Source organism: Populus alba, chromosome 4, assembly GCF_005239225.2.
Source record: "Populus alba chromosome 4, ASM523922v2, whole genome shotgun sequence".
In the NCBI taxonomy this organism is placed as follows: domain Eukaryota; kingdom Viridiplantae; phylum Streptophyta; class Magnoliopsida; order Malpighiales; family Salicaceae; genus Populus; species Populus alba.
Genome location: NC_133287.1, coordinates 9,741,504 through 9,755,375, shown reverse-complemented (window position 1 = coordinate 9,755,375; position 13,872 = coordinate 9,741,504). Strand labels below are relative to the sequence as shown.

General features: G+C 34.6%; 2 protein-coding genes across 4 annotated transcripts; both read left to right on the top strand.

Moving 5' to 3' along the window:
* The first annotated feature begins 2,594 nt into the window (after nt 1–2,594).
* On the top strand, nt 2,595–9,213 carry LOC118055960 (proline-rich receptor-like protein kinase PERK8). Of its 2 annotated transcripts, none has more exons than XM_035068010.2 (9): nt 2,595–2,974; nt 3,416–4,472; nt 5,394–5,804; nt 6,358–6,444; nt 6,904–6,974; nt 7,234–7,316; nt 7,683–7,830; nt 8,456–8,617; nt 8,712–9,213. In XM_035068010.2, the coding sequence occupies exons 2-9, from the start codon at nt 3,485–3,487 to the stop codon at nt 8,922–8,924; spliced, it is 2,163 nt and encodes a 720-aa protein (XP_034923901.1). In that variant the 5' UTR covers nt 2,595–2,974; nt 3,416–3,484; the 3' UTR covers nt 8,925–9,213. The 2 variants fall into 2 exon arrangements, with proteins under 2 accessions (XP_034923901.1, XP_034923900.1); XM_035068009.2 differs by having other exon boundaries at nt 2,596–2,974; nt 3,211–4,472.
* A 1,093-nt stretch (nt 9,214–10,306) lies between these two features.
* Nucleotides 10,307–12,341, top strand: LOC118056062 (cinnamoyl-CoA reductase-like SNL6). 2 transcript variants are annotated; one of them, XM_035068169.2, is made up of 5 exons: nt 10,307–10,725; nt 10,900–11,075; nt 11,286–11,471; nt 11,629–11,782; nt 11,956–12,341. In XM_035068169.2, exons 1-5 carry the CDS (start codon nt 10,452–10,454, stop codon nt 12,252–12,254), a joined length of 1,089 nt encoding a protein of 362 aa, XP_034924060.2. In that variant the 5' UTR covers nt 10,307–10,451; the 3' UTR covers nt 12,255–12,341. The 2 variants fall into 2 exon arrangements, with proteins under 2 accessions (XP_034924060.2, XP_034924061.2); XM_035068170.2 differs by having other exon boundaries at nt 10,312–10,725; nt 10,903–11,075.
* The last annotated feature ends 1,531 nt before the right edge of the window (nt 12,342–13,872 follow it).

The window sequence follows — 13,872 nt, the reverse complement described above, 5'->3', positions numbered from 1 at the left end:
AGTCAGATGTAAAGTTATATATATATATATATATATATATTTCTAATAAGTGCTTTCTTTTGTTTTTCCGCATCCATTTGAGCACAGGGGCTCACAAACACGCGCACACGCCAAGGCACAGGCACATGCAGAAATGCTCAAGCAAAGGAAACGATAAGGCATAGATCAAATTGGAGAGAACAAAAAAAAAAAACAAAAAACGCTCCGTGTAAAACAGTGTAACTTGGATGTCCAAATATGTAAACTTATACTGTAGGTCAGATTAAAATTATTTTACATATAAGAAAATAATACAATGTTGCTGGGATTTTTTTTATTATTAACGTAGGTATTCGGATCAACTTGTGTATACCTTGACTAATTCCATGTGCCCTGAAATTAACGACCATATAAGTTTCTAGTAGTTACCATAACTCGAATTTAAGATCACAAGGGGAAACAAATTTTTTTTTGTTTCAAATTCTTATCATTGGATCACTTACTAGATGGTTTGTTGCGGAGAATTTTTAGTATTGTTACTAGTGGTTTAAATTTTAAAAATTCTTAACTCAACTCATTTTCTAATTTATATTTCAAATTAAATAGTTTGGAATTGTTTTAATATGAAATAATTAACTTGATGAGTAAAAAAAAAATAAAAAGATAAAAAATCAAATGACAATAAAAATAAATAAATATGATTTGATTTTTTTTTAGATCCAATGTAACATATTTTAAAATATCATTGATTTTTTAGTGTTTTGTTTTGTAACAAATTTTATTATTATTCGTCATAATCTTACTACTAAATTGATGAAAAATGATTTAAATTACTATAAACTTTGTATAAAACAAAGAAATTAAATTCTTGGTTTTCCATTATAAAGTTGATATTTTCTAATTTTAACTTTTACGTGCTCTTGAGTCACTTTTTGCAAATAAATATCAGGTTTTTTTAAGTAAAGTGTTAAATAGATATTTTACGTTTAAATTAATATATTTATAAGAAAATTCTTTTTTTTTTCTTTTTAACATTTTCAAAATTCAAATCTTATATAGTAATATGAAAACAAATCTATTTTTGTTTGTTTGGAAAGTATAATTGTTTTTCAAAATATTTTTCACTTAGAAATATATTAAAATAAAATTTTTTATTATTTTTTATATCAACACATCAAAATAATTTAAAAACATAAAAACATAATTTAAAAAAAAAAAAATAAAAAAATTTAATATTTTTAAAATATAAAGACAAAGAAAACACCAATACCTAAAATTCCAAGACAATAATACCATGACATTCAAAAGTGCAAGCCTCCCCGATCTTTAAATACAAGCGTCATTGATTGAATCAAGCGATGTTTTGTTTACATATATTTACATTTTTTTAAATACCAAAGAAAAAAAAAACCCCAAACACACACACACACTCCAATTTTACAAATTTTCTTTGTTGGGGTGGGAACCATGAGCCTGGCCTATCTTGGCTTGAAACTACAAGCAAGAACAAAAAATAAAATAAAAAATAAAAAAAAAATCCAGAAGCCAAAGCTTTTATCATTAGCTCACCAACTTACAAATCTTAGTTTTGAAGATACCACCATAAACAACACCAAAAGACAAAAACTACCAAGATCAAGATAATCACACACTCTATCTAGCTAGCTTAGTTTTTTTTTTCATAGTACAATTAGTTTTTGTATTTTAAAAATATTTATTTTTAAAATAAATTTTTTTATTTTTCATTTACTTTAAAATTATATTTTTTAATATTTTCAGATCATTTTAATATATTGATGTAAAAAATAATTTTTAAAAACTAATAAAATATTATTTTAATGTATTTCAGAAGAAAAAAAAACTTTTAAAAATAATTATTATCGTATTCTTAAACACCCCTCATGACTTGACTCAAGGCTAAAAAATAACTTAAGTAAACTTGTTTTAACTTTTTATATATATATATATATATATAAAAACAATTTAAATTCCTTTTAAAATCTAACTGGGTTTTAAGGGGTCAATCAAGTCAATTCCAAGTTAATTTTTTTAATTTGGTTAATGTGAAGGGTTAGGTGGGCCAATCCCGGTTTAATCCGACGAGTCATGGTATGTTTTACAGCTATAATAATTACAAAGAGTTGTTTATATGATTCTGGATTAGAAAAACCCACATTCATACAACCTGGCAAGCAAGGTTGTTGAATTCTGACAGGGAGAACGAGATCTGGCAAGAATTGAAAGATCAAAAAACACTAGAAATAAACCGTCCTGTGCATGTTAATATGATATGGCGTTGAGGGCTGACTTGTTTTTTAAATTACTCCATTGGTATCTATGTTCTGAATGCTACCTTCTACTTGTAATATTTTTTATTTTATTTTATAGTTTTCAAAGCCAACTGTAACCACTTCTATGTTCTTGTGCATTATTTTGGACATGCACACGAGGATCAATTATTACAATTCACATTGCTGTAATAATTGAATAATTGCTTAATTAAATCTGCCTTATTTGCGCGTCCAATTATATTAATTTCTTTTTTCTTTCCTTATGAATCACACTGGCTATATTTATTTATTTATTATTGTTTATCACCACCATTACTATGAACAGCTAAGATGGTAACGGGCCCAGGTTTCAGAACGCGCTGTGGTTGATTTACCTCAAAGAAAAATTCGTCTCTTTGACAAAAAATAAACTCTTGTTTTTAATTTTTGATTTTTTTTAAAGCTTTAAATTCAAAAAAGAAAATGAAAACTATTCCATCCTTCATTCCTTCGGACTCCATGTGAAGCAAAGAAAGACGACTGCTCTTCTAGAGTTGCCCCCACGTTCTATGCATAATTTGTGGGCAGACACACCTCCATTTTCAAGAAAAGAAGAGAGAGACAGAGAGATAGCACTGCCCTGAAGAAAACACCACTAGAATTCAAAGTTTGCAACTTGGAAGAAACAAAAGTGCCATAGAAAATCTTCCTTTCGAAAGAGATAGGTAAGACATTCTTTAGCTTTTCGCTTTTCACTTCTAGGTCTTCTTTCTTGTCGCTTTGGTGACCTGGGTAATGCTTCATTATCCCATTAAAACAGGAAGAAAATAATAGTTTTGGAGCCTAAATGGCCTGGTTGATCTCATTTTCTGTTCAAGACTTGTAGTTTTTTTGTATCTGGGTTTTGCTCATTGAGGACCTTTGAGAACTGGGTTTTGCTTGCTTTTTGCAAATTTATTAGGTTCTTTGAGCTGTGTCTGGGATTTAGAGGATCTGGGTGTTCCCAGTTAAGAAGACTTTTGCTTGAATTTTTGTATCTGGTTTTGTATATCTTTGTCATTTGCTGAAGAGTCTGGGCATTTGGCAGTGGAAGAGTTGACAAAGCTCGAGTCTTTTGTATATTTTGGAGTATTGTATCTAACAGTTGATGTTTGTGTGATGAGCAGTTTGAGATATAGGTTTCAGTTATTAGATATGGATTTGTAAGAGATTTAGGCATATTGTTAGATACAAACATGGCTTCCCTAACACCTTCACCAGACTCTCCCCCCTCTCTAACACCAATCTCCACTTTAACACCATCTCCACCATCAACACCAGATTCCACCACCAATTCACCCCCTCCCTCAATATCTCAGCCTGATCAGACCACTGACCCCCCATTACCTTCAACACCATCTAACCCTGCCACCCCACCTCCTCAATCCCCACCACCAGCACCACCCGCTGCTTCCCCTCCAGCTCCACCACCACCATCACCAATAATTTCCTCAACACCTCCACCATCCGCCCCACCACCATCACCCCCAGCATCTCCACCACCAGCCCCTCCAGCTTTAACCCCTCCATCACCACCTGCTGCGCCTCCCCCAGCTTCTACCATTGCACCAACCCCTCCACCACCGATAAGCACCCCCCCTCCTCCACGTGCCTCTCCAACGACTCCTGTAACCTCCCCTCCTCCCCCTCAAGCTGTCTCCCCTTCTCCACCTCCTCCTGCAAATGACCCTATACCCCCTGCCACCAATCCGCCTCCTCCTTCAACAGTAAAGCCGCCTGAAAGCTCCCCTGCACTTCCAACAGTTCCTCCTCCACCACCTAGTTCTCAATCTGATAGTCCTCCACCTACAAAAAATTCTCCTCCTCCTCCAATATCCACATTTCAATCGCCGCCTCCATCAATTCCCTCGACCTCATCAACACCTCCTGCTCCTCCAGTTAATTCATCAGTGACGGGAAGTCCTACCACACCCTTTCCTGCTATTCCAACAGAGAAACCAACTGCAAGAGCAACCAATGGAACTGATGTCTCCACAAATACGTCATCCACTGGTCCAGGGGGTTTAAACAATGCAGGTGCAGTCACAATAGGCATTGTGGTCGGGTTTGCAGTACTCAGTCTTCTAGTTGTGGCTGTATGGTTTGCACAAAAGCGAAAGAGAAGACGACGAGAAAATGTTGGTTACACTATCCCTTCGCCATTTGCCTCCTCACAAAATTCAGGTAATTTATTGAATATTGTTCTATTTTTATCAGTCTTGCAGTACTGACTCTATGAATTTTTCATTGCTGAAGCAGCTATGGTGTTGTTTCTAAAAGCCCTTAGAGTTGGTAATTGTTTTACAAATGAGAATATGGATCATGGTTACTTGGATGCTGAATCTGGATCTTAAAATGAAGTAAAATCTTTTTTGTTGGAGTGGTAAACCCTTGTGATGGGATATGTGTCAATCAGAGTAAAAAGTTGATACTTGCCTGTTAACACAATCCCTTTGGAAGACATTTTAGAAATCTGCTGTCATAGGTTCCCCTGTTTAGAGATATGAATTGATATTAGATACTTAATTGGTGATTGATAGCACTTCTAATGCTTTGATCAATGCTGTTGACATCTAGCAATTTAACAACTCAAGTAAACTTTATATGGCCTACGCAAAGTACTTTGGGGCTGTAAAACCAGTCCTGGAGGCTGGATCGTATCCAAGCCATCTGGATTAGCTTCACAATTGCTTTTCTTCTGATCATTTAGACAGCGTCGTATTTGAACCATAGCCACTTTAGCTTTCATGGTCTGTGTTTCTTCTTCTCATTTATTTATTTTTTCTGATGACCAGCTTGTCATTTTGGAGCGCATTCACTCGATCCAGAACAATCTACTAGTTCTTTTTCTGGTTTCCCTATAATATTGATGATTTACTTTACAGATTGGAGCATAATATGTCATTTAGTTTCTTTTTATCTTCTGTTTTCAAACGAGTGTCTATGTCAAATATCCTTTTCAACTTTATTTTCTTCAAAGTTTTGAATTATTGAATTTTCTTCTCATTGAATGACATTTTAAGGCTATACTCTTAAGCTGTCCAGCAAGAATATTTAAATGCTTATTGAGATGTGACTGGAATTAAAGAAAGCTTTGCTTTACAGATTCACTATTTCTAAAACCTTATCCTCCAGCTCCCCTGGTTGGCAGTCCTTCTGGCAGTGATTTCATATATTCACCATCAGAGGCAGGTGTGGTAAATAATTCAAGGTCATGGTTCACATATGAAGAACTAGTCCAAGCCACAAATGGGTTTTCAACTCAGAATCTTCTGGGTGAAGGTGGATTTGGATGTGTATACAAAGGTGTCCTTGTAGATGGAAGAGATGTTGCTGTCAAACAATTAAAGATTGGTGGTTCTCAGGGGGAGCGTGAATTCAGAGCAGAGGTTGAGATTATTAGTAGAGTTCATCATCGACATTTGGTTTCACTGGTGGGTTACTGTATATCTGAGCATCAAAGACTGCTTGTCTATGACTACCTTCCCAATGATACTCTTTATTACCATTTGCACGGTAAGTTTGTAGTTTAGAATATGAGAAATTCACTATTGCTAGTGTCCTCCATGAATGCTTTATCTTCACGCATATGACATGACACATATTTCTTCTAATTTATCCAATCTCACTGCAAATCTTTTAAAGTATGTCCTATGCCTTGAAAGCTTTTTTTTTAATCATCTGCTGAATTATGATTCTGGCGGTGATCAAAGTATAATAGCTGTAAATAGGTTTTACAGAAATGGTTATGTGAGATATTGCTGTTTTGGTTGCAACAGGCTATTATAATTACTGTGCTCTATCCATTTAAATTAAGATATGGACAAGAAGTTGCTTTTATATGTTTTTTGCTGGCTTGGACTATTACCAATCTATTGATATTTGCCAATTTGTTTCTCTTTATCATAGTCCATCAATGATAGTACAAGTTTCATTTTAATATTTTCTGGCTTTTCCATTTCTGTTCTTGCAACATCACCATTCTTCATGTTTGAAGTTACACTGCAAATAGCTCCCTTGTAAAATTGGCAATGTCTTGTATTTCCTGAATTCTTGTAGATCCTTGCAGGTGAAGGCAGACCATATATGAATTGGGCAACAAGGGTCAGGGTTGCTGCTGGTGCTGCTCGCGGCATAGCTTATCTGCATGAAGATTGTAATTTTCCCATTTTTCTTGGACTTTACAATTTATACTTCCGAACCTTTTTAAGCACATTGCATTGACAACTGACATAAATGATTTGAGTCCTGGAACTGGAGGCTTTGTCTTTCCTTTTCAAATTTTGACATATAAGTGCCAGTTATATGTTCTTCCCTGTTAGTTAATCAAGTGAAAATCCAAGATGCCTTGTAGAACAATTTGATAATATGTTAACAACCTTATTGAGTAATTTGAATAAGAAGCAGAATTAACATATTGACAACATCCATGCTTCAACCAGGAAATATTAAAGCATGTACTGTCTTCATCACACAAGTTACATATCACTCATACTTGCATAAATGTGCCACTCCTTCACTCTGTTCTCCTCACCATCTCGCATCTGTTTCTATTTGCATGTTTGCAAAATATATTGAAACATTTTGATCTCATTTCTTTTGTCGTGTGTATCAGGCCATCCACGCATTATTCACAGGGATATCAAGTCATCTAACATCCTTCTTGATGAAAATTTTGAAGCTCGGGTATGTCTGTTTCTGTAAATCCTAATATCACTAAGAACCGTGTTTTACTCTATGGAAGGTGCCCCTATGGCCAATTACTTATGCCATGACAATGCTTATGGAATATTTTATTCCTTTGTCAAGTAAACAATCTTCTTCGCATTATTGTACTTGTAATATGTTCCATTTCTTTGCACTTGTAACATGTTTTTGTTTCTTCTGTTTCTATGATACATTCTTCAAATTTCAATCTCTTTATCAAGCAGTTTTTTTCTATCAGGTTTCAGATTTTGGGCTTGCTAAGATAGCACTGGAACTGGATTCAAATACTCATGTATCCACACGTGTGATGGGAACCTTTGGGTAGGTGCCTCAAGTACTTATTTCTTTAACATTTAATGTGACGCTTATTTATAATGGTAAAGCTAGTGTCATGAAAGCAATTTGGTAAGAAAAGAGAGCTAAATATAATGTGTTTTTCTTTTGAGTGAAAGGAAGCTAACTTTACTTAAATGGTGAGTAGCGTTATTTTCTCTTACCTGTATGATTTCATTTGAAGCAAAGGGTGGTTGTAAGCTGTGCATGCTTGGAGTTTAGATGACAATTTTGTAACGACATATTTTGTTAGTGGCATAGCACATGTGAAATTTGTAATTTTGATGTCTTGTTAATGTGTGCCCCAACTTTCTTATTTTAATTACTCTTTTGAATGGAACATTGTTTGTCCAGGTACATGGCTCCAGAGTATGCAACAAGTGGAAAGTTGACTGAAAAATCTGATGTTTATTCCTATGGTGTTGTGCTGTTGGAGCTAATTACAGGCCGTAAGCCTGTGGATGCCTCTCAGCCACTGGGTGATGAAAGCCTCGTTGAATGGGTAAGTTCCATAACCATTCGAACTCATTATCTACTTGATACTATATGTTCGAGGTGTACAGATATTTTATGGTTTCTTTTGGTTGGTAAAATGTTGGGGACGTTCAATTCTTTCTCTAGAACTTTCTTTCCTAGTTGAAATTTCTTGGAACGTCATTTTTCATCTTTGAATTAGTAAAGTATTGTACAAGCTCATAATTTCTGCAGTGGCACAAGATCAAAATTTCATATACTCAACCATGTTTGCAATTTTGCTGTCTAATTTCGAAGTGTTGATGTGAGCTTTAACTGCCTGTGAGCTGTAATCCGGCTTCAAAGTTTTTCAAACTCATCTTGCTTCAAAAATTTAACTTCCAGCTACGAGAATGCTTTTTAGGGCACATAATTTCTGGTAATCCAGAAGTGTTAGAACCGTGCAAAATATTGACCACTTATAGCATAAGTTAATCATGCATGTCGGCTACAACAAGTCTGCAGGTTGTGTTCATAGGTGCTTTGTTTCAGCTTGGCAGGGTTTTGTCATCTATGAGAATTGGAAACGTTTGACCTGATGAATAGTGTCATTTGTGTCATTAACTACCTGGTAAGCTTTTAGTTGAATAATCCAAATTCAAACTTGTTTTCAGGCTCGACCATTGCTTACCGATGCAATTGAAAATGAAGACTTTGAAGCATTGGCTGATTCGGGGCTGGAGAAGAACTATGTTCCAAGTGAAATGTTTCGGATGATTGAGGCAGCTGCAGCTTGTGTGCGTCATTCAGCTGCAAAAAGGCCGCGGATGAGTCAGGTAATCATGTATTTGTGCTCTATATTTTCCTTTTCCCTTCACCATACTGGACAAGCCTAGTTAAAAGTGTTGGTGTTTGTTTTTGCCATTTTAGGTGGTGAGAGCCTTGGACTTGTTAGACGAGTCATCGGATCTATCTAATGGAATGAAACCTGGTCAAAGTGAAATATTTGATTCAAGACAACACTCTGCGCAAATCAGAATGTTTCAGAGGTTGGCATTTGGTAGCCAAGAGTATAATAGTTCAGAATTTTTTGATCGTACGCAGAGCAGCTGGAGGAGTAGAGATCATGGGGATTCTGTTTAATCCTCAAATTCTTTGCCATGTCGAAACTCATCATGTTCATCCTACATTTCCATTCCATAACATGGAATTTGGTAACAGCTGATTTGGAAAGAGAGACAGCACTCGGTCTTGGATTTTGAGACCCTTGATTGAGATCTCATTCAATTTTAGCTAGAGTTGCTACTAGCTGCCATTTACTAGTAGTATTGTTTTCCTTGTTTAACAAACACGATTTCGCCTCTATGGCTGCCTCATTCTGTATTCTTTGTGGTTTAAATTCATTTATAGAGTCCATATTGGTATTTATATATATTAGAGCAGTGAAAATCCCCTTTCCACTCCAGCTGAGTCATGCAGGCACGCAGCCTGTTCCTCTACTTTTTGTTTATTGACAGGAGCTTTTGTTCACACTTCGAGACCTACAGCAGTTTGCTCGAAACATTATTATCAATAACTCTAAAACGCGTGGTTGCTTTCTCTACATGTTTTTTTTTTTTTATTATTTATTTTGGCTTTTGATCCCCTTTTTTATTTACATGCTTTTCTTTCCCTTCTAAAATTGACTCTTTTTTTAATTTTTTTTTTTTAAATTATCTTTGCCAATGTTTTTAAATATTGAACTAATTAAAATTTTTTTATCTATGTAATTTTTTTAAAAAAACATTATGGATAGCTGTAATATTTTTTTTATATTAATTTATTTCTTTTTTTTATGATTTTTTTTTAAATTGGTCTTTGTTGATTTTTTTTTTTTCATATTGAACCGATTTAAAATTTAACTTCGTAATATTTTTAAAAGTAACATTATGGATTGTTTTGCTATAGTGTTTTTTTCACATAGTTTTTTATTTTGCTGCAATGTTTACTCACATATTTTTTTTTTATTATTATCTTTGTTAAATTTATTTTTTTAATATTAAACTGGTTGAGAATTAAGCTTTAGCTTTCCTCATGTTTTTTTTTTTTTCTATTTTTTTCCCCATTTTTTTTTTTTTTTGTTTTTGTTGATTTTATTTTTTTAATTTTTAAAATTTATTATTTTTTATACTGAATTGATTAAAAATTTAGCTTTATAATTTTTTTTTAAAAAAATTATTAATTGCTACTATTAAGCTGATAAAAATTTTAATTTTTTTTATAAATCCACAATAAAATACAAGCTCGCTGCCCGGGGATGGCATCTATTAATGACCAGGGGATGTCAAGTGATGTTCATACTTCACTGGCATTTAACAGGATATAAATTCCTGATAGAAAAGTTGTTCCCCTGGTACGCGGTCATTATTTGAACAATGAAGCCATTTCCAACCCTTCATAATCACACTTGCTGCATAATTTTCTTCCATGATAATTCATGAATGACCTTGGAGCTTGGCAGTATCTGGCTTTTTGGCCCGTTGGATGGTGCCATCTGTAGTCTTGGCTTCATAGAATAACATAAAAATTGGTCTGCTTTGAGACAGAAAGACCATCTACCCTCGTGGCTCGTGTATTGCCAACTACCCCGTCCAAGCATTTTCATAACCAGCTACCAGCCCTCTTGCTGACATGCCATGCACACGGAAGATATCTAGAGAGAGAGAGGGAGGGAGGGAGGGAGGGAGAAGGATGGAAGAAATGTTGTTGTCAAAACCTTCACTGGTGCCGGCCTTCTGCTGGGAGGAAGGAAAGCCTTGTTCTGGGAAAAAAATCATCTCTAGCTTGAAAGCAGGAGAGAATAACCTGGTTTGTGTGACAGATGGGAATTCATTCTTGGGTTCTCATATAGTCAAAGAGCTCCTTTCTCGTGGCCACCTTGTTCGAGTCACCGTTCATAACCAAGGTCAGTACTGAGTACACAGTTTCTAGGGCAAATTTATCTGCACTTGTACAGAAATGGATTGTAGAAGATCACAGCTGAAACGGATTCAGTTGGATCAGCAGCCTGGCTTGTAGTTTTCCTCTAATTAGTACTAACTGTGTATGTTTTAACCATGGTTGGTTTTTTATTAATTAGCAGTGGATTTTGAGGACTTGAAAGGGCTGATCAAAGAAGAAGACATGAATAAACTAGAGAGTGTTGTTGTGGCAAAGATGAAAGACCTGGACAGTCTTTGTGATGCTTTTAGTGGTTGTCATGCAGTTTTCCACACCTCCTCCTTCATCGATCCACATGGGATCTCAGGTTACTCAGTAAGCTACTACAGTAACACAAACAAGTTTTAATGTCAACCTTGCTTGAAATTTGAAGTTCTTGCATGTGATTTATGAACTTTGAAGGAAAATTAAATGTTGAACTCCAAAAGCTTTTCAGACTTGGTAAAATTAGAATAATTTCGGACTCCAAATGCTAGCCATTAATTATTTCTTACAATTGTTTACTTTTTGCATACTACTTTGCAGGAACAAATGGCATTTCTTGAAACTGAGGGTGCAAGGAATGTTATTGAAGCATGTGGTAGGGCAGCATACAGAAGAAGATGTATCTTCACTTCTTCTCTTCTTGCTTCCATTTGGACTTCTTCCAATGTAGACAGCGTTATTGATGAGAGTTGTTGGAGCAGTGAGGAATTTTGCAGAGAAAACAAGGTACTCAAATTCATTGCATACAAAAGTTTCCTGTTGATCTGCTATTGTTCATGACAATATATCAGAAAGTTCCTTGACAAGACCATTGATACCATTGATGTTACTTGATCAAAAAATGAGTTATTCAATCTCTATGGATTTTCAAAATGGAAAACAGCTTTGGCATGCATTAGGTAAGATGAGAGCGGAAAAGATTGCTTGGAGGAAGTCAAAAGAAATGAAAGTGAAACTTGTAACTGTTTGCCCTGGCCTTCTCATAGATTCATCGTCCCCCCATGATCACAAAGAAACCTCTTTTCCATATCTTAAAGGTTAGAACAACATTTAATTCTTAATTTTTTGTTCCACTGAGCTTAAGTTTGAAACCAAGATTCTAAAAAGAAGGAACATCTAGAGCATCGAGCATTAATAGCTCTTGCTCTTCATAGTATTTAATTGGATTTTGTTCTCTATACCAAACTTAACGTTTAAAACTCATGGATAGGTGGTTCAATCATGCTACGACAAGGTCTGCTAGCTTTAGCAGATGTAGGGAAGGTGGCAGAAGCACATGTCCGTGTTTATGAAGCCATGGATAATGGAGCTTACGGACGATATCTTTGCTTTGAAAGAGTGGTACAAAGGTTGGATGAAGCCATTCAACTTGAAAATGAGTTGAAGATTCAAGGTCTATTGTCAGCAGGAACAAGTAGAATCATATCAGAAGAAATACAAAGCAATCTTAGCAATTCAAAGCTTAACAGATTGTTATTTGCAGCCCCTCACATGTCTTGTAATCAATGAAACACCAATCCACCATTTTCTATTTACATGTTGTGGAATCCAAGTGCCAAGGCAATAAAAAATGAACATGAAACTACTTTTCTACCAGTACAGGAATTTAATGGCTATGGCTGTTGTTAGATGTTAAATCTCCAGTATGGTCTTCTCTTCCAGTGAGACCTCACGGCAAAATCCATCGCTTCCCACAGAAAATGAGGAGTCACTTGTTTGTTTGGTATTGTGGTTACTGTTGTGGTTGTGGTTTTAAAAAAAATGTTTTATAAAAAATGTTTTTAGTTGAGGTTGGTTTGAAAAAATATATGTTTGGTTAAAACTGTGGTTGAAATTGAGGTTGAACAAAAAATAGTTTTATGTGTTTGGTTAAAAAAATGCTTTTCAAATTGAGGTTATAAAATAATTAATATATATATATATATATTAATTATTTTTAATTTAAATATTGTAGATTTAACTATTGTTATTACATTATGAAATAAATAATATTGATATCAAATATTTTTTTATTATTCCATTAAACTATGTGCAATGTAATTACATACGAAATCTATCCAACAAGGACTATATTTTCCATGGTTTTTTTAAGCGCGCAATAACAAAAACTAAATTTTTAAATTTATGTAGTGTTATTAAATAATAAAGATTGTGATATCTTTATTATTAGAATTGCGATCAAATTCCACAAATGCTACGTCATCATGTGATATCGTTCTAATTTATGTAGTGTTGTTAAATAATATTAAATACTAGTTTTTTGAGTAAAACACAATTTTTTTTAAAAAAAATTTACAATTTCATTACGTACAAAAGTCATTCGATAAGAACTACAGTTTCCATATGATTTTTTGAGCTTGCAATAAAATTAGGTAAAATATTATCAGAAATAAAATTAAGATTACAATACAAGTAAATTTAATTCATCTTAAACTAATTTTTTTTAAAAAAAATATTGTTCACGCATTGGTTTTTCGGGGGAAAAAAAACTAAACTTTTCTAATTGTTTTTTTTTTTATAAAAAAAATCTAAACTTTTCTCGCTAGTTTTCAAAAAAAAAAAAAAAGAATAAGGAACATTGCGACGAGTGAACTCGATGCTAACAGAGAAGGCTGCCTCCTTTCAAAGAATTGTTGAAGCTGTCGGGCATCTACGTAGGACCTGTTGCAAAGTATTTCAACAGTGGAGCCATGGCTCCACTGTTCCTAAGAGTAGCCACGAGAAGCATCAAATGCTGCTTCTCAGATTCTGCGGCTGCGCAGCAAAAATCACTGGACCCTACCACCTAAAATCAGGTTTGTTTTCTTTACCAAACGCTAAAATGTGTGGCTGCCACATTGCCAAAAACCACCTAAACAATCACTTAAACGCAGTTCTTAGAGCATTTTTCACACCCAGGAAACTCAACTTTTGTTTATCATGGCAGTGACAGACATTAACAGTATACTCAGCAATGAATAGAGATGCAGTTTTTGTGTTGGAACAGTAACTAGTGCGAGCCATGAGAGGTCTCCAACTCCTACTCCTAACGTACTTTCTCGCTGTCAAACGCTACCTAACTGTCATGTCCGCAAGTCAACGCCGTCAACCGAGAGATGGAAAATTTTCATCATTATCTAGTGAATGC